The sequence below is a fragment of the Channa argus genome, chromosome 16 (genome assembly GCF_033026475.1).
Source record: "Channa argus isolate prfri chromosome 16, Channa argus male v1.0, whole genome shotgun sequence".
Lineage (NCBI taxonomy): Eukaryota > Metazoa > Chordata > Actinopteri > Anabantiformes > Channidae > Channa > Channa argus.
Window position 1 is genome coordinate 7,439,571 of NC_090212.1, and position 20,495 is coordinate 7,460,065.

The 20,495-nt window shown below is 41.6% G+C and overlaps 1 protein-coding gene across 5 annotated transcripts in view; it reads left to right on the plus strand.

Annotated features, from left to right (window-relative positions):
- tiam2a (TIAM Rac1 associated GEF 2a) overlaps positions 1–20,495 on the plus strand; it is a 106,572-nt gene that overhangs the window by 45,686 nt on the left and 40,391 nt on the right. For 4 of the 5 annotated variants that reach the window (XM_067479467.1, XM_067479466.1, XM_067479468.1 and 1 more), the window contains 12 exons: positions 54–510; positions 833–1,005; positions 1,938–2,162; positions 5,110–5,295; positions 5,581–5,724; positions 8,554–8,610; positions 13,067–13,243; positions 13,852–13,956; positions 14,058–14,136; positions 14,287–14,376; positions 14,469–14,687; positions 17,277–17,371. In XM_067479467.1, the coding sequence (XP_067335568.1) occupies positions 54–510; positions 833–1,005; positions 1,938–2,162; positions 5,110–5,295; positions 5,581–5,724; positions 8,554–8,610; positions 13,067–13,243; positions 13,852–13,956; positions 14,058–14,136; positions 14,287–14,376; positions 14,469–14,687; positions 17,277–17,371 (2,007 nt within the window). The remainder of the gene's footprint in view (positions 1–53; positions 511–832; positions 1,006–1,937; positions 2,163–5,109; positions 5,296–5,580; positions 5,725–8,553; positions 8,611–13,066; positions 13,244–13,851; positions 13,957–14,057; positions 14,137–14,286; positions 14,377–14,468; positions 14,688–17,276; positions 17,372–20,495) is intronic. The other variant, XM_067479469.1, reaches the window with a different exon arrangement.

Genomic DNA, 20,495 nt, shown 5'->3' on the forward strand with positions numbered 1-20,495 from the left:
TCACAGCTCACAACTAATCCATGCCCTCCCTTCATCTTATTTTGCCCTATCAGGAAACCAGGTACAAGGATCTAAATGATGCCTTTGACAGTGGAGTTGATGGCCTTACTGCAGACACCAGCTCCCCCTCCCAGGTCTCTGGCAGCCTCCCCTGGTTCACAGGAGCCTCCAGAGCTCAATCATCTGGAGCCATTCATCAAACAACCAGCGATGCCCTACGTCAGAACATTTATGAGAACTTCATGCGTGAGCTGGAGATAGGCACTGGACAGGGAGGAGCAGGAGGAGTTGAGAGAAGAGACCAGTCTACTGGCACAGAGGAGGGGGAGAGCAGCAGCGAGTCTGTTGAAGGCTCGCTGGAACAGCTAGACCTCCTGTTTGAAAAGGAGCAGGGGGTGGTCAGGCGGGCTGGATGGCTTTCTTTTAAACCACTCATCACCCTGCACAAGGACAGGAAGCTGGAGCTAGTGACCCGACGCAGGTGGAAACAGTACTGGGTAACTCTGAAAGGTGAGTTTGAGGATGTGTGGGGACCAGGGAAGCCTCATTCTCCTTGAAACTGAATTAAAGATTGTGCTGACTTGTGATTTTAAATGGTTCAAGGTCAAGCAGATTATCCAAATCCCACATCCAGGCAGGTTCCTCTTCGTTCTCAGGGTTTTTCTTATTACAAAAGTCATGTGCTTGGCCACAGCATCACACATAAAGTGAAACTTACAAACTAGAAAAATGCTATTTGATTACATGCACTTTTTTCTGCTTCACTTACTCATCACTTACAGATTTGCATGTTTTTGTCTTTGTGTCTTCACTTCTGCTGCTGCTTTTCCAGGATGCACATTGCTGTTCTATGAGACTTACAGTAAAGGCTCCCCGGAGCAGGAGCTGTCGCCTCGCTACGCTCTGTTAGCTGAAGACAGCGTCGTCCAGGCTGTACCAGAGCACCCAAAAAAGGAGAATGTTTTCTGTCTCAGCAACTCATATGGGGACGTCTACCTCTTTCAGGTGAAACACATGAGCTGATTCAATGCTCTGGATAGATGATTGTCCTGAAATCTACTGCACATTATTTAAGAAGGTATCCTAGGTTTAAAGTACCTTTGATAAATCAAATGCAACAATATCTTGGTTTTCAGACACACAGATAAGCGTGTCTGGGTTCAACTAGATAGACAGCAGCATCTACCCACAGGGCACAGGATGTGGTAAAATTGTGCCTAACGTTCACTTTCCCCTTCCCTTGAGTAGAGCATATGAAATGACCCATTTTGGCCTGTGAGGTACCTTAAAGAAAAGTGCCCAAACTTCTCCGCTGTAAGAGCACATTTTATTTGGCCATTGTGCTGACTGACCTACATATCACTACCAAATTCACTCCAAGTCTCAGCTCTTCACGTATAGCCACCTTCACTAAACATTAAAAGGTTTCAAAACTGCACTTTGTTGCAGTATCCATACAGTACATCTAACAAAATAGTTCAGCAAGGAGCTGACATGGCCCCAAAGACTAGAAAGAAGACAATCGCCCCTGTAACATGAAGATGACCTGGGTTTTGTGCTTTTGTTTCCACTCACATGGCCTGTTGAGCAAGTGTCATAATCGTTCTAAGGGGAGCTCATATCCCACGTGCTTCTCTCAGCTGAATCACTGCAGAAAGTCATAGAAAAAAAATCTGAAACAGATTAACAGGAAATGTATGTCTAATTTCAGCCAATGTTTACACCCTCTGCTTTGTCATGCAGGCACTGTTTCAAGTTTTTTTTTTTTTTTTTTTTAAACCAGCACAGCCCAGTTTGACGCCCAATGATCTAAGCGTAATACATGATAGGAGAACACAATAACAGTGTATTGGCAATCCTGTTAGATTTAGCAGACCTCCTGTCTCTGAATATCAGCCTTAGTATTTCATCAAATCACACTCACTATGCCCTTCCAGGCCAGCAACCAGACTGACCTAGAGAACTGGGTGACGGCCATCCACTCTGCTAGTGCCTCACTGCTGGCCAAGCGCCAGGGCAAGGAGGACACAGTGCGTCTTTTGAAGAGTCAAGTCCGGGGCCTGCTGCAGAAGATCGACATGGACGGGAAGATGAAGAAGATGGCTGAGCTGCAGCTGACTGTGGTCAGCGACCCCAAGAACCGCAAGGCCATTGAAAACCAGGTGGGAACAAAAAGTTTTAAATGAAAGAATTGACAGAGGAAGGCTTGTGATGCATTAAGATTTTTAAACTCCTCTGTGTCATTATTCAGTGTGATACATTCAGTAACCACATGATTTGCCCTACTTAATTTTCTGGATTTTGTAACTGTAGTGACAAGCCTTTAGTGCTTTATTTTTATCTGTGGGTGGGTGAAGTGGCCTAAATGCATCAGTCCCCAAGCGCATTGCAAGGGGCCCAGGGGAGCAGCTTACTTCCCCAAGCATCAGACTGGGGTTCCAGATGTTTTCTGGTAATGGGCTCTCAACATGCATTATCCTCTACCTCCACCTCCTCTTCACAGCCTTGGGGAGAATTCAAAGCACCCGGCTGTGCGCTTTAGCCTACATACAGAAGATTACTGATGTGCATAAAAGGCCTAAAATCTATAGCTTAGCAAGAGTACAAATACTTTTGCAAGAAATGACTGTTTGTCGAAGAATGAGGGAAGTCTGGCTACAGTTTTCTACCTGTGACTGAGATAGTGCCTCTGGACATCTCACTGCAGTAATGACCAACAGAGGTGTCACTGCCTGACTTCTAGACTAACTGACTGTGAGCTTGTATCTGTTTCCACTTAACCAGCATGCCACCTCAGAGTAGACAAAGAGACAGGCGGAGTTGGAGTCAATGATAGGGTCAGAGGGGTTTGGGACAAGACTTTAATACAGGCGCCCCAAGGCTGATGATAGATTTAAGGTTCCCTCGTGTTGTCTAGCGCCAACCGGCCACCACTTTGATGTCTCTGCCCACCCCCACCCATGTCTAGAGAAATTAGTGCCAGTAGACCCCTTGTGAAGTTTGCCTTTGCCTCCTTTTTACACACACACAAGCACATGTACACACAGTGTTATCAGTTAGCATTGAAAGGCTTTTTATGCATTAGAGCATTTACAAAAAGCTGCTGGCAGTTGCTAAAAACAAAAGATGAGAATCTGTTAAAATAAAGGTTTATTTCAGCCCTGTGGAATAACTCTGAAATAGATAAGTGAATATGTGATGCATGCAGGTCAAATGGGCCCAAACATGCCTTGTCTTTCACTGATGCTGGTAAATTGTCTGTGCACTGATTGAAGCCGCCTGCTAGATGCATAAAGCGACAGACTGCAAATAGGCCTTGGTGAATCATCAAAATCGAATTTTATGCACAAGACTATTTTAGAACATCCCTGAATGAAGACACACATATTTGACTGTTGACAAACGCATCCAGATGCCGTGGAAATCAGAAGCAGGATAGGATCTTGTGCGGTAGTTATACATAGACTGGAGTTGTTTTCTTTTTCTTTTTTCTTTAACAAAGCAGCGACTCTCCTAAATTTGTCATGGCTTTTGAGGAAAAGGCTTATCTGATATACCTTAAATCATAGTCCCTCCTCTGTAATAACAACAAGAAAAGCTTTCCTATTAATTAATTGACATGCAGGTTCTGATGCTAACCACATGTTTGTTGTAAACTATTCACTTTGGTGCTACTAGCTAATGTCATCTATGACTACTCTTATCAAAATAAGAAAAACCACCTTGAAGTTGTTAATAACTGAAGTTATTTTGTCATTTTATATTTCTACATATAAAATTTAGACGAGGGTAGTAACCAGAGCTTTAATTGTGATTACGGTACATAATGAACAAACTTGCTACTTTTGTTGACCTGCTATAAATGTTGTAGCATAATGCTAAATGCTGAAACGCAACAGATGCACGAGTCGTAAACTCACTCAGTAATGACTATATAAAGCTGTATCTTAATATAGTTTGCTACCATTAGCTACTAAAAGCAACTGATCACATCGAAACGAGTAAGGCTGAAGAAGTACAACCTCTGAATTGGTAGAAGACTTGTTTTATTGCTTATAACTGGGAAAATGTGTCTTTCTTTCGGCTTAAAAAGTGAAAATGTTCAACTAAAGGAAGGCCCTCTCAAAAACCTTGTAATCAGTGTATCTCCGTTTAAGCATAGTCCTTTCCCAACTCGACATGAATGCCATAAATGCTTCATTCTAGAGTTTGATCATTCTTCCAAATATTTAAATATCTCACATGCTAAATGAAAGGTCATTTTTAACCAAAACACACGGATTCCAGGCAGCTGGCCTCACAGGCCAACTGTGGAGTGGGAATAATGGGTGAATGTCATTGACTCGAGGTTGTTAAATGAGGCCACCTGGACAGTTATGAACATAAGCATTATCATGGCCCAGTGTGGTCCTGGGGTAATTCCTGAGCAAGCTCTGTTGTTTAAGATGTTTGAAAAGTCAAAGGTTCATAAAAGACCACAGTCTCATCCCCCCTGAGTTTGCTCCTAATCCTAAAGAATGGCATCAATTTGAACCAGATCTAATGGGACGACGCCATAGGGTGTGTTATTTGAAATGAACTTGCAGGGCGGACGAGACCTATAAAAGTTAGTTGTAATAGAGGGTTGTTTAACTTAAGGGTTCTCATTAAAGACAGTCTCCAGCCGACAAAATAAGCACTTTCTCATAGCTTACATAGTGCAAACAGGAATGGGGGGAGGCATCTTTAAATTGTGTGTATCTAAGAATGTGTGTCTATGCACACGCAGAGTTGGGTTTTAATGAGGGGTATGTGCAACCTCACCTCTCTCTCGAGACTTGCATCATAAATGTGTATTAGAATTTACTGCACATGTATACACTCCCCGATTAGATGTGCATTCATTCCTCACTATCAGAACTCACCAGTGTGTGCCCTCATCCTCCACTAACATCTGCCAGCAATTGTAGCGTGATGGAAAGCACTGAACTCACCCACTTAGACTCTGTCTTTTCAACCCCCCGCTCCCCTTTACGTCCCATGAACACTTTTGTTCTTCTTTAAACATGCACTATAATTACATTTAGACCCTAAAAATTACGTATAGTGAGGCTCTTTCCTTTCTTTCAGATCCAGCAGTGGGAGCAGAACCTGGAGAAGTTTAACATGGATCTGTTCAGGATGCGCTGCTACTTGGCCAGTCTACAGGGTGGAGAGTTGCCCAACCCAAAGAGCCTCCTCGCTATAGCCAGCCGCCCCACCAAGACTACCCTCGGGCGTCTGGGCATTTTCTCTGTCTCCTCCTTCCATGCATTGGTGAGAAACTCCAAAACAGGCATAAAGAAGGGACAAACTATGTACTACATGTAGATTAAGAATTAGAGGACCAAGAGTGTGTCCCTGTCTGCTTTTTGTGTTTTTTTCAATTTTAATGAACATGATGTCCAACAGTAACCTTGGAAATCATTCAGAATAAAAACCCTTCCTGCAAAGCCTCCCTGTATGTACTGAAGGAAAATGAACCCAATTAAGATGGTTTGATTAGATAGTATACTTTTTGTTGAGCTAAATGATTTAATTCCTGATAGAGTATCTGTTCAGATCTGTTCCAGAGATGAGGCTACACTCAGGAGGCGTTCGTTGTCCCTGACTTGCCGACAGCGGAAGAAAGGCCTTTTCTCTTCACTCAAAGGCCTTGACAACCTCACGAAGAGAAGCCGGGAAAAGAGGCCCTCTGCATCACAGGTACCACTGAGCACATGCACATACACAGATGGAGGTGTGTGCCAATGCTGTGAAAAAAAGACAGATACCAAAAGATTATTAAGATAGAAGTTCTCCTTATGTAAGATGTAGCAAAGTACTTCTAAATGCAGTTTTACTGTTGAGAATTGAATGTTAAAATGTAATATCTTGCCAATCTTAAAATTTAAAGTTATTCAGTGTTTTCTATGCATATGTCACCATCAGTGTCACCATGTTTTTTTTTTTTTTTTAAATTTGTGAACTGCAGTAGATCTCTTGTGCCTCTCCCCTCCTCTCTTTTGTGACTTTTAGTGAGCCCCTGAGTCTTTCCTCAAATAAAAAAAAAGATATGGTAACATGATGATATAATACATAACCAACATTCACCCACCTTTTGAGGTATACAGTGCATGTTTGTGAATCTCTTGTGTAGTGCACATTGTGCATACACTGTAATGAAACAAGCTGCACACATATTTCCTTTTTATTCACATATACAATGCCTGTGCTGTCAATAAAGAGAGCAGGAGATCATGCAGTGCTTTTGGCACTCCCCAGGAGAATTTATTAATTAGAAGCACATAAGCTCATGTTCCCCTCTGCTTCCTGGTAAGTTTTAAGTGCAAACCTCCCATCAACATAAACACAGGGGAGCATTCCTCACCCAGGTGCAGAGAGGGAAGTCTAAATCCTCTCAGGTTAGTAATTAGACTCATGCCGGCTGGTTATTTATTGATAGAGAAATCCACCACTCTCCATCTTGAAGGTAGAGCCCTGGAGAATACTCTCGTCTTGGTGGTCTATTTTAGGAATCACCCAAGGAAACAGTCATTTTCTTAAGCCTTTTATGAACATGTGTTCATTAGTTGTGACTGCATGATAGAAGAGGAGTGTGGCTTTGATTAATAACACTCCCTTGGTTTTTAATCTATACTTGAAGTCAATACGGTGTCGTCATTTTGGAGTCGGTACATAACCAGTGATGTCCTTCAGTAGATGAGTCCTGACTGCTTACAAAATATTCTCCGTCCTGTTTCACTTGCTCTAACCCAGCTCATTCATCCCACCACCTGCTCTGTGATAGTCATGTTTGTGCATTTGCACACATCTGTCAGCAACTAGGTGTGAATATGTGAGTTGTTATTTTTCTTGGGAACTCCAGCCAGCTGGCCTAATGAGGCCCCGTTACATTTCGCAGCGCAGAAGGCCGAGGTGGCGCTGCAGCACATGCATGAATTATTAAAAGCCATATGTGGTAGATGGCATTCTCCACTCTTTCGTCAGCCCCGCAGTCACCAGCAGATGGTTGGTGTAAAGACGCTAAATATTAAACAGCCCCCCCCCCCCCTTTTTTTTTTTACCCCAGGTCCCACTTCTTTTATAAGATCTTTTTAGTGCTTTTCTGATAATTTCTTTGCAAAATTCATCTTTAGTCTTTTTAAATTACATCATCACTCCTTGAACTTTCATGCATGGGCTTGGAACTGTACTAATCTGTTGTTACTCTCTCAGGTTCTCGGAACATCCTTTCTTCAAGATTTTTTTTTTGTGGCTTTGTCTCCTTCCTTTTTGCTTTCCTTTATTCCCCTACCTTTAATTTAAACACACTCTCCCTTGTTTCTCAGAGGCTAAACACCAGACCGTTGCCTGGTGGTCTTTCTCCCACAGTTTCCAAACTGACTCATGTGTTGACTAAGCCGAAATCCCTTTTACCACCGTAACGCTGCGCTTGACAACCTTGACCCAAAGTCACGGTCCCACCTTCTCATTCCCTCTCGTGTTTTCAGCTTTTGTTCATCCCAGCAGAGCTATGTATACAGTAAGAAGCTGGCTGCCCGTCGGCTGTGGGAAATAGGCCAGCAAGCTCTGAGGATTTGTGGGAGAGTTGCTAAAGCTTTCTAAAATTAGTCCGTTTACGGCAAAGCAGCACTGTTTACAGCCTCTTTATAAGTGTACTTGTGCAGGGGAGGAAGAGTTACTGTAGTTTGCTCGTCAGAAGGGAAGATGGGAGTTCTTACTAGTATAAAAAGGAGCAAGGGAGTTTTTCCAAATGCAACTAAAATGGTTTAGTATTGCGTATGTATAAAAGTGATCCTAAACTTTAGAAAAAGTGATTGTCCCAACAGGTCTCTTAGTTTAAGTGTCTTGTAAATTCTGTCAAAGGGAACTGCAGGAAATTCAGCTTCAAGTCATTTGACTTTGTGTCAGATACATTTTGAGAACAAAATGCTCCATTTCTGTCACCAGCCATGCCAACTATTAGATCTCTCCTAACCTGTGACAAAGTCTCAAAGCAAATCCTGATAACTGTCTGAGCGAGGGATGGAGTCACACCCTCTAACGAATGGCTCTCTGTCACCACTGTATTATAAAATTGTTTAAGCCCTCTGAGGCTGCACAGTCACCTCAAGTGCCGGGCTAAGCCACACACACAGAACGCCTTACAATCACAAGCCAGGGACAGAAGAGGACAGAGTGGATCAAGAAGAGAAAGATTTCGAGACTGAAGGGTGAATGTAGAGATGGACAGAAGGGAAATGTCTTCTTCTGTAACTGCACCGTTTCATCTCCCTGCTATGCAGAAACCGCACTGTTCATAGAAACACACACAGGATATTTCCACTATTGCACCTTCAAAGGCTACAGACCCCGTGTGGAAGCAGCATCAAAGTGGTGCACTCGCCCTGTGTAGTTTTTAATTAACTGCTTAATGGCACTGTGTGTGTCTAATATTGTGTTGTCGAAGTGGCTGGACACTTAATCGCTTATGAGTCAATCAGTGTGGTGCCACTCCGTCTGTAGTTCTGACGCTATGTTTCTTGATTTCAGATCTTTGAAAGCGACGCTGGAGGTCAAGCTTGTGCCCTACCTCCCAGAATCAGTGATGTGAGTCACAGCATTCAGTAACTTTGTCCATCCATTACGGTTTGAGGTTCTTTGATACATCTCTTAAAAATTCCATTGCCATCTGTCATATCCATCCCGTGGTATCATTTTATGTGCTGAAATAGAAGTTTCAGCATGATGTAGTAGCAGCAGTGACAGGTCCACTGGTGCTTTGACCTTAGCTGTCTTTCATGGCTTTGATAGTGGACTGTGTAAAGTTACAGTCCATGTGTCAAAAAGTGTGTGTGCCTGTCTGTGTGTATTGCTTGTCCAGGATCAAAGAAGAGATCCTTTCATGATGATCTGCAGGTGTCTGCATGATAAGTAGACACAGCATATCTAACAATTTTATTTCTTACATTATTACAACCTTGTAAAAGTCCAGCGTCCTTAGAGGTTCAATTTACTACTTGACTTAATGGAGTTTGCTGAGTTGAAATGCTGATGGATTGTGTAGGAAAAATGTGTTAGATGTAAAAGTGATAAACAAGTTGAAACTAAAGCCATTTGACCAGCAAGACATCAGAACCGCAGAATTTTTAGGTTATTGAATAGTTACATGCTTTGACCAAGACAGTATGAAGTATTGCTCTCAGCTACACCTCCAAACATCACTGTCCCCAATCTTCTACACCTCTTTATCCTTATGCCCAGGTCCTTCCAGTTTGACAGTAGGGAGAATGTGAACTTGTAGAAAATGACACTGTCCTTTTTGTAGGATCATTTTGCTGTATTACGAGTGCCGTCTTATTGTTCTAATTTTACACGATGAAAACAGTGTACTTGCCACTTTTTTACCACAGTTTCATAATGTAACAACGTTGCTCAGCATTGCAACTTTGTTTCACTTTGCAAAAACAGAAGCGGTCAGACAGATCTTACATAAGTTAGTGTTTCATTTTTCTTATTATTTTCCACCGGTTAGAAGATAGTTTTATTATTGTTATCTTTACTTATCTTTACTTATCTGATACTGATATAAATAATGGACACAGGTTGCAATGAACTATAATCCTCTTCAGGAATAGCTACACACTTATGAAATCTTCAGCCTGGCCGTCATTTAACCCTTGTTAAAAATTCTTCTTACCTTACTTTCAGACAAAGCCAGGCTAGTTGTTTCCCCGTTTTAAGCCTTTATGCTAAGTTAAGCTTATCACCAGCTCGACATGGCTTCAAATTTTCCCAGCAGATAGGAGAGTGGGTATGAATTTTCTCAAAATTCTTGGCAAGGAAATGGAGAAAAATATTTTCTAAAATATTGAGCTTTTCTTTTAAAAAGATTTGAAAAAATTGATTTTCCTTTTCATGTTGCTTGTGTACTTTTAAGTAATTAACAAAATCCCTAATACCTTCAAATGAAGCGATTACGTCTGTGTTCTGCTGTCTATGTGAAATGGAGGGAACAAAAATATGGTTTCTTTACAAGTATGCCCTAATAATATATATTTTATAGACATATACACATATGCTGTTTGTCTCCTCAAATAAAATGTGAGCAAAGCCTTCCAGAGGGAACAGATGAAGCATGATGCTGACAGAAGAGTACAATGAACACTTTTAGACTGAGCAGGATGGATGTTCCACAGGATGCAGTTATTCATAGTGTGAGCATGTGGTAAATGTGGAAAGTGTTTAAACTGCCTTCATTAAGGGTCTAGAAATGGACTCAGATCAACAAGTGGTTTGGGGAAACAATAATGGCCTTCATTGGGTCAACACATTAATGTTGCTTTGAATGAGGCATCTTCCCCTCAATTGAGTTTTTGGGTCTTTCCTTTGGCTCTGACAATGGAAAATGGCTCATCGGCAGGATTTTTATTTTTTATTTTTTAAGTTTAGATTAAGGGAGGGAAATGAGTAAAGATAGACAATACTACTGCTGTGATGATTTTTGTCAACGCTTCTGTCTTGATGACTTTTTGCCCATTGGACTCAAACCTCATTGCATCATTTTCTATTAATCACCCTTTCATTGGAATTCAAGTAAACTCTTTTGTAATAAGTGAGTGGCTTTGTCGTAGCTACGCTGTATGAGTCATGCAGTGTCATGCTCATGCTATAGAGTGTGTTTCTGCATGTGGTTAATGTGCTTCATGCACATGTGAACCCGCCAGCTACATTAACAGGCTGAGGATGTCCTAACCGTGTCTCGCTCTAGGTTGTAACTGTTGCATGAAGCACAGCAAACTAAATATCTCTGGGTTGAGTCTGATAGTACAGCAGCTGCCCTGGCCTGTAAAGGTTAAAGGTTTGCTTTCTGTTTCTCCATCTACCCACTCCTTACTGATTCTCTTCAACCTGTGGAGAACATGAATATGTTTTGACTGCTAGGAAAAAAATGACAGCAATACTTAAGTTGCTTAACAAGTGATTTTTCTTACTTAACGCTGCATGCTCACTCAGTTTAAGCTGTGCACATATTTCAAATATACACCAACAGCTGCTTCCATAGAGTAAATTGCAGAGCAGGGTTTTAGTAATATTTTACTGCCTCGTGATCCCCACCCTACTGCACTCAGCCATGGCATCTCAATGCTTTCGTTCTGTTCCGCCACGTCTCGCCACACTCCACTTCCCCAGATAAACTTCTGCTTTAACCTCTAAAGTAATTTCTGAAGAAGATGCACAAGTTTTGAGGTGTGTGTGTGTATGTGTGAGAGAGGGAGAGAGAGAGGTTAAGATAGAGATTTAAGAACGTAAAGGCATACTCTTTTACAAAGTGTGATATTGGCTGAAATTGTCTTTTACTACTCTTCTGTTCATTGTTTGTAGCCATTAACTCTATTGTTGACACTGTACAATAATGTTACCCAGAACAGAGAGAGTGTATTTGTTCTGTGGCCACTACACATTCCAAATTTAGAAGCTCCCAGGTGGAGTCCAAGCTTGCTTGGAAATAATTTCCACACTTGAGAGGAAAGGCTGAAGGATAGGTTTGAATTATTTAGCTGAATGCAGACCTAAATAGAGTACACAGAGCATTTGTCCCAGCGTGTGCCAGGACTGTACTCTTGGCAGCTGTTTGTGGAAGGTCGACCAGGCAACTGTCTGTTGGTTACAGCCCTCTCTGACCATGAATGAGTGTACAGTGTTAGTCAGCCGCTGGTTAAGTCGGTGCAGACAACCAAATCTTAGTTTTCTGGTCACAGCAGTTTGCTGGGATACAAATGAGGCAGTTATGCAACAAGTTGCCATGACGCCTTGTTTTTTCCTCCTGTGTTTGTTAGCATGATCTCAGATCCCAAAAGAGGCAGGCAGAGAGGTGGGTGTTGAAGTGGCACCTTGTGTTTCTCCATCCCTATAGGTTAGGGAAACCTTTTGGTAAGAGCACTGGTGGCCTTTACTTTGGCGCTGATTCCTTGAGTAGACTCATCAAAGGGATGTTTAGATGGAAAATTAGACAAATGCTTGACTGTGTGCCTGTGTTTTTCTGAGCTGCATTGCTATATGTGTTTTTATGTGTGTGTGGACCTAAGTGCTCTGAATCAGAGGCCTTAGCTTGTCCCTTTTAGGCTTGTGTCTGGCAAAGAAAAAGGTCTTTTTCCTCTTGAGGTGATTCATCAGTAGCAAAGTGCCAGCTTCTGAAATGCTCACACACATGCAGACCAGACAGAGAGGCTCAAAAACAACACTCTTAATTTTAGGATCCCATAATGCATCTAAGACCCCTCTTGGTCCCATGTTGCAGTTTAAATGAGAAATAATTTCTTTGTTAGAAGGGCTGAATCACTGGCTTCTTCAACCCACAAGTCTCAGTACATTTGGTGTGATTGAGCAGTTTCTTAAGATCTAGGGCCCTGATAATTGCAGTCTTCAGCTGCACTGTGGCATCTCCCTCAGGCCCACACTGTAGCAGTGGAGCGTTTTCCCCTAGAGACACACAGTCGCAACCAAAACCCTCAAATGGCTCCTTGTGAGGCCGAGTGGTGGGCTAACCACTCAGACCTCTCTGTTAATGCCACCAACAAATAATTACCTACTGAAGGTTTGACTGATTTTTGAATTAAATTGGTCCCATACATCATTTAAGTCAAAATTACTTATGTGTTTTTTGTTGTTGTTGTTGTTTGTTTTTTTTAAACCAAATAAGTCAGCGAGAACTGCCCAGATTATCATCTGGACTTCTAGACCTGCCAGGCGACCCTTGGCAAATCCCTTGTGTATACGATCATTAAAATGTCTATGATGTGGAGCAACTGCCGTCTGTGTTCTCAAATGAATTTCTGAAAGGCTAATTGTATGACATCTTTGCTCCAGTGCTTGATCCAGAGCCAAGTATTTAGACTAATGGAACTCTATTGATTTGTGTGCTGTTACTGAAACTCCACTGCCCTTTCTCTCTGTTATCCACTCCCTCCATCTCTATGTTTACCTTCTTCTTCTCCTTTTTCTGTTTGCTCTCTCCTCCCTCTTATCACTGCTCACCAGTTTGCCTTCTTATCCCTCTCCCCAGAGGTTAGATGTGCTGTCCAGTATCTACTCCATGTCGCCCCCCGAGGGCAGCGCGTGGGACAGCCCCACCTGTGACACAGACGTGCTGACGTGTGTCTACATGCCAGACGGCCTGACAGTCCAAGTACCCGTCAGAAGAGAGCAGACAGCTGCTGACCTTCTCTCTGCAGCCTGCAAGGTTGGCTTGGTAGTCGGTTTCAGAGAAATACTTGTCACCAGAATGAGAGTTGTTACTGACAGTTGAGCTACAAAACCTCAAACAAAAGCTGCTAAGTCATTAGAATTTAGTTGACTAGTAGAATTTTATTTTTTTTGTTTTTTTTTTTTACATAACTCTGCCATTCATACTTCATGTTTGTTTGGGATGTGTATTTTCCTGTAATGTGGGGTTTGAGTTAATTTAAAAACAAAATATATTTTAGCTACTTCAAATGTAATTTTGTTAATAATTAAATGATTTTTGTTGAAGCATCTTAAGCAACAAATCAGCTTTTTTTATGAACCCAGAGGGCTTGAAATAACACATAAGTAATCATCCAGTGTTATCCCCCTGAGAATGACTGCAGAAACATGGACACCCACCCACATGTGCACACAAACATCCCTTACATGCAATCTCTGGGGCACAGCTTTTGTTGTTTACTGCAACTTTCTCATCATTTAGTGTAAAGTAGTTGAATAATTCACAACTCTACACAAGCAGCTTTCGTTCTGTCAGTGCGTGAAATGTGTCCCATGATTTTGTGCATACAGTCAGCAGAACATTTAAAGCTCTTGTGTAAACAGGTGAAGCAGCTAGACCCGGGCCTGCACAGCCTCCGACTGCACAGGCAAGAGGGACAGGGCATCGACGTTCGATATGTGGCACCCGGCGAGCTCCTCAACAATGTGGTGAGGAGGCAAAGCATGCTTAGACAAACATGGATACATAGAGTTCTTAATTATCTGCTCTTTATTTAATGTGTATTGATTAGTTTTGTGTCACCTTGTAGGTCAATGATCAGCTGGAGGTAGTCCCAGTTAATGTGTTTACGTTGCACATGAGCCGTCCAAGCGGAACTGGAGATTTTGGTGATTCCAACTTGATGTGGATTGATTTTAAGTGTAGCTGTGTCTGTAATTTCCTCTAGACCTCATAGTCCTTTATAATTTTTCAGTCAATGTAACTTCCCTAACCTCTGTCTACGGAATAACTGCATCTGTGTCTCTCTTTGTCATCAGGTTTTGCAGTAACTGGACACATTGACAACCAGAAAAACAGCCGGATCTTTGTCAGTGAGGTGCTCCCTGATGGAATAGCCTTTTATGAAGGTGCCTAAAAATATGTCCCTGAAATCGCCCATAACGTTACCACGTGATCCATGTGGCATTTTTCTGAAGCGTGTGGGTTTGTGTATTCCTAGGTTTGCGTCCAGGAGATGAGATCCTGGTATTGAATGGTCAGTGCGTTTCGGGTTTGGACCTGGCACTCATCCAAACACTGTTTGCTGAACAACCCCTAACCATGAACCTGAGGCGGGACGGCCCTTTGCCACCTATTGCAATGTCGAACCCCCCGGCCTCTCTAACTAGACAGAACCAAGAGGTTCGCAGCAAACACCAACGAGCCAAGTCCTCCTCAGGTGCTTACATTCATATTGCATGACAACACACACACGTCCTTAAACAAGTAACGTGTAGATCTAGTCATTAGTGGGACTGTTTTTGTCCTGAGCGGCTATAGATTTTTTGCCTAATGGAGCCACTTCACAGCAAATTGATAGTGATACCCTTAAGTTCCAGGTTGTTAACTTCTCTCGTGTGTGGCCAATTGTAAGAGCGAGAAAGAAACATGGAGGGGGACACTGTTTTCTCTATAAACAAGTAAGCTGTGTCTCACACCCTGGATCTCTCAAAGTTTAAGCCCAATTAGCAATTCTGTTTGTTTATTTAGTTTATTTGTCCTCTTTACACTACTTTATGATGGGTTTTGCTAACACCTATTTATACAGCTTCGGCTTTGGGACGACCATAAAAATATTTTGTCAACTTAGAAGTAGCCTGACGGTCAGCAGCTCACTTTGGCATTAATTGCTGCGAGAATAGCTTTTTTTCCCCACCTTAACCACAAAACAAGTGCTACATTTTCTTTTTAGTTCAGACCTCTACTTCCTCAAAACAGAGGGTTTGTCTCTTTCACTGTCAAAAGTTGAAAGAAACAGAAAGTAAAGCTTCAGATGAAGCTTCACAGCGCTGTGTCTCCTTGGAGAAAGATGAGGCCTTTTGACCGCAGAGGGTTTATTATTGCTGCGAATGTGTAGTAGCTTGTCAACTTGGTTCAATCTCACCGTGCACACACGTGTCAGAACTGAACAATAAGGTCACTTTTGTCACCGGACAAACACAGCTGATACCCAGCTGGTGGAGAAACATTTGTTCTTAATCTTGCTCCTAAGGTAAGCAAAATTCAACTCAACCAAAGGGCTTAAAAAGTTTATGGTTTGGTATAGATTTTATTCATGGTATGTTTATGTTTATTATTATTATTATTATTATTATTATTATTATTATATTTTTTTTCTTCCCATATGTCTTTGTTGTAATAGGGAACGTCAAAAATAAAAACTGTAATGAGTGTAAAACTAATTGCAAAGAGCAAACATGTTCAAATTTAAGATTCAAGGTTAACCTTTTTTAAACATTTGTTTTTGTGTTTATGACAGCAGGATGCAGATATTAATCAGTGACTGGTATGACTTGCAAACTTGAACACAGGATGTTCAACTTAATTATATTCACATATGAACTCACTGGATGACCAGTAAAAACATTTTTGAATAAGTATAGGCAAATATAAATTTAGTATATTCTTCTTCAAAATGTGCTGAATTTCTTGTCATTATGCCATTTTGTTGTCATTGTTTGATATTCAAACACACCCAGAACAGGGTCTATTTCAAAGAAAAATGTTATCTTAATAGGAGTAATTCGTGATTGTTTCCTTCAGTGCCACCATAATTGAACACAAAGGGATTAATGACTTGAAGGCCTCATTACTGTAAGTGGTGTGATCAAAGTGCCTGCAGTTTTTTTCTCTGTCTCTAGAGGGTGTATGATGCCAGGGACGCTGATGAAGACATAGAGGCAAATGCAGACACTGGATGAATTATCACTTGTCTAACAAAATTACAAAAAAATTATAGGATTCCAAAAAGGAAGCTGTCTGTCATCAGATTAGCCTGATGTAAATGTATAGGACGAGACAATCACAGTCAGATGACTAGATATGTTTAGTAATTCAGCTCTAGCAGTCAGACATTTGACTGCCAGCTTAAAAAGCAGATCAGCTCCACAGGAGGTCCAAAAGTTTTCCTGTGTTTCCTGCTGTCACATTGGCCTGCCTCCCAGGTTACAATCAAGAATAAAGTCTTTTCATGTGCCAGCTGCTAGAGAGTTTGTCCTCAGGACCTTGAATTTAATGAGAAGTAGGCAAAATTAGGAAAATGTTTTCAAAAACTGTTAATGTGATACTTTCATCCTGTTAGGGAGTTTCAAATGCAAATATAAATTTCATTAAGAAGAAGACGAAGAACAGCCTTTGTCATTGAGCACAAATACATATTGCACATACTTCCTACAATGAAATTCTTCCTCTGCATTTAACCCTTCCCCCTGGGGGGAGCTGTGGGAAGCCATTGGGGGAGCTAGTGCTGAGTGCCTTGCTCAGGGACACACCTGGTGGGTAGGATGGGATTTGACTTTTACATCCCATACTGCTGCTCTACTCATTGAGCTCCCAGGCTGCCACAGGGGTATTTTTAGGCAACCTAGCAGTGACCCTTATCTACAAAGCTATTTTCTATGTCAAACAAAGAAACGGATAAGTGTCTTTAATTAGGATTGCTAAGTGGGCTTTTTTTCTTTATGGAAAAAACTAAATACCATAGTCATTTTTAGTTTGAAGACATATTTTTTGTTTTGTGGGACTGGCAGGCCCCCGTGATGCTTTTAGACTCCAACTGCAAGCAAACATTGTTTGTGTTTTGTGGTCGGAGAAATTATGCACTTTAGAAAAAGGAAAAAAAGCACAATAGGAAAGATCCAGTGATGGGTGGCATAAGCATAAAACACTGCCCCCCCCCCCCCCCCCCCCCCCGACACACACACACACACACACACACACACACACACACTAAACCTAATTTTCAAACTGCTCCCTCTCTGTTTTCCAGACGTGTGTCCTGTGGCTGACGATGGTGAGTCCCTCTGTGTAGGACTGGGGAATGGTCACTCTCACTACTTACACAGGGCTGTTCAGCACAGTAAGGTAGGAGGGGTGTTACAAAGTATTTCCTTTTATATTTGTTGGTGTGTGAATTAAAGTATGCACATTGGTGTGTGTTTGTGCCCACTCTCAGTGGCAGCTGCAGGGCTGTCAGAAACCAGACTGGCACCAATTCTTAGCATTACTATAATTAGGATATTCCATCATAGCCACCGGTATAAACACAGCTTATTACTGTCATGCAGACGGGATGCAGACTGAGAGAAGAGGCTGTGTAACACGTCCACAGCCTCCGACACATACACACCCACATGTATATACTTGCTCATGAAGACATGCAGACCCGGGGGACGCCAAATCCCTTTGAAGAAACAATAGGAGACAGTAAACAGTAGAAACAGTCATCATCCTTACATATCCTCTTATCATCCTTGCTTTCAATCAAACACGTATCCATCATAAACAGCAAGAGCTACATTTGCTTCTGTAATGAGTATATTTTAGACCAGAAGGTTGGGTTTTTTTTTTTTTTTTTTTTTTTTTTTTAATCTTTTCTGAAGAGTTTAGTCTTTGGTGTAGCTTCCCTGCAGTTAATACAACTCTTCTCTTTTAAACCACTTTAGGGGAATATCTTGTCTATGTCTATGCCATATTGTGGTCCCTAGTGATTTATGGTGGACCGCATGGCTGTTACTGTCCTCTAGGTTGTTGAATATCTGGTCATGTTTAGATATGTAAAATAATGTTATTTAAGTCATTAAACTGAGTGTTGGCATGTCCCGTTGGGAATTACGCCTCAGTGCTGTTGTAATGTAATACTGGACAATATGAATGCTCGTGTTTATTGAGAGCACTAATGAGTGTGTGTGGCCATCTCATAAAATCCTGTGTTAATGATGTAGACATGGCTGAAAGCCTGAGAGCACGTGAGTTCATGCATAATCACCTTCTCTTCCATCAATCAGCTAATATTTCATGTCCTTTAAAACCCTGTGGTCCTAACTACAAAATGAATGCATGTTTTGCACACTTTTACCAACCTGATCATTATATAATATGAGATAAATGAAAAATGCACTAGGCATTAGTGTTGTGTTCATTTCATCAGTGATTTCATGATAGTAAATCCAGGCCAAGTATCCATAAACCATCGCTAATTGCTGTAGCTACTGAGGCTTCATTCTAATTGCCTGTGTCAGATAATGCCATGCAGTATTTGACCTGAGGTCAGCCGGGGGCTGGATTAGAGAGGACGACTTGCCCTCGTGTTCTGGTCTCTTTATTCATCTCTATTTTTGTTTGCTTGGTGACATGAGTAAGTCCCACTGCACTGAGATCTGCACTGCATCACCACCGCTGCTGCTGCTGCTGCTGCTGCTGCTGCTGCTGCTGCCGCACAGCTCCCTGGAGTTTGTATTTGACTGAGGAATAAATGGGAGATGTGTTTGTGTGAGGGAGGTAAGGTTCACATACATACATCTTAGTGGCACAAAACGAGTAAAAGCCCTTTTGTGATGGCCGTTTAAAAAAGACAACGTGACATATTGGTGCCGGTACATCAGATTTTTGCTGTCACCCAAGAGTGGAATTAATCGCAGCACGGCTGTCAGTTTGTTGTCTTGGGCGGGGACAAAGAAATTGAGTCACTGGGTAGAAAATCAGCCATGTATCAGCATGTACAGTAGGTGCACACATGCGTGCACATGGTGCCCTGTAAGTCAATAGAGATGGATGGTAGGAAAGGACTAATTTCAAGCCTGTTGTCACATCTTGTAATCGGGCGCCTCACTAGACTGACTACCTTTGATTAATTGGTCCATTGCATTCCAATTTGCACTTATTACATGAGAGATATTTCTGTGTGTGTGTGTGTGTGTGTGTGTGTGTGTGTGTGTGTGTGTGTGTGTGTGTGTGTGTGTGCGTGTGTTTGAGGTTAAGTGCTTACCAACAGTTAACGCTGTTGTTCACCACCAGCAGTAAACTGATTGTGATTCCGGTGTCTGTGAATTACTTATTGATACATTTTGCTATACAGCCCAATAACAATTGCTTTAAAGTAATGCTGTGGTTTATTGTGAGCTTAAACAATCAATTCCAGAAGTCAAGCTTAATTGGTTGCAGATAACTCCCACAAGGCACCTCAAATTAAATTGATTAGACATGGATGCATTAGTTTAGTGAGGCAGGACAGTCGTGAAGACGTTCGTCTGCAGCGTCCAAATTACGGTATTCAGTTTGTTCATGCCTCCAGTAATGTCTGCTAGTTTATCAACTACAAGGGCTGGAGTGGAGACGTGATGAGGAGTAGATGGTTGGCAGGTTGAAACATTCTTATGCATACACACATCTTTACCAAACCTGAGGATCTCGATGGGCAGATGGAATGATATGGGAAGTCATCCGGTGCATTCTGGTTCCACCACATGGTGCCCGTTCACTGTAGGGAAGCTGCACACGTAGATGAACATACCAGGAGGTATTGTAATCTTCACTTAAATTCTATTGTCTTATGTAGAGCTGATATAATGAATCAGTGGACTAACTGTTCATTAGGCTTTCAAATAGATTAGCTTTTTCACGTGTTCCAAACTATGCAATGGGAATATTTGCCGATTTTCTGGTGATAACTGATTAAGTAAACTGAAAACCTTTGGGTATTTGGTTAAAAATGTTTAATGTGAAGCTGAAAATTTATAGTAATTTTTAAGTTAAATAAAATTCTACTTGTTTATCTGTTATACTTTTTTGTCCTTGTTGGTATCTTTGGGTTTTGGAGTGGTGTCTGGTTGGACCCACAGATACTGTAGATACTGTACGTATAGTACGATCACATTGTCACTCTAATGTCACGTTAGTTTACTTTCAAATTCCATCACATAGTAAATACTGTTATATTCTGTCAGGCAAGACTTGTTTCAACACAAAGGTTAAGCAGTGGGCAGACATATTAAGCCTCTTTGTCCAGACCAGGCATATCAATAAGAGCATTTAAATGGTCTTATGAAGAGACTTATGACTGGAGCCATCCTCTGTCTGGCTGTCAGAACAGAGAAATTTGTCCCGTAGTAATGCTATTAGGCTTCTCTGAATTAGAAGAAGGCTTATACATTTAGTGGACCGCAGCATTGTCCTGTTCTCAGAGTCCTTACCTCTTCCTTGCTTTTCA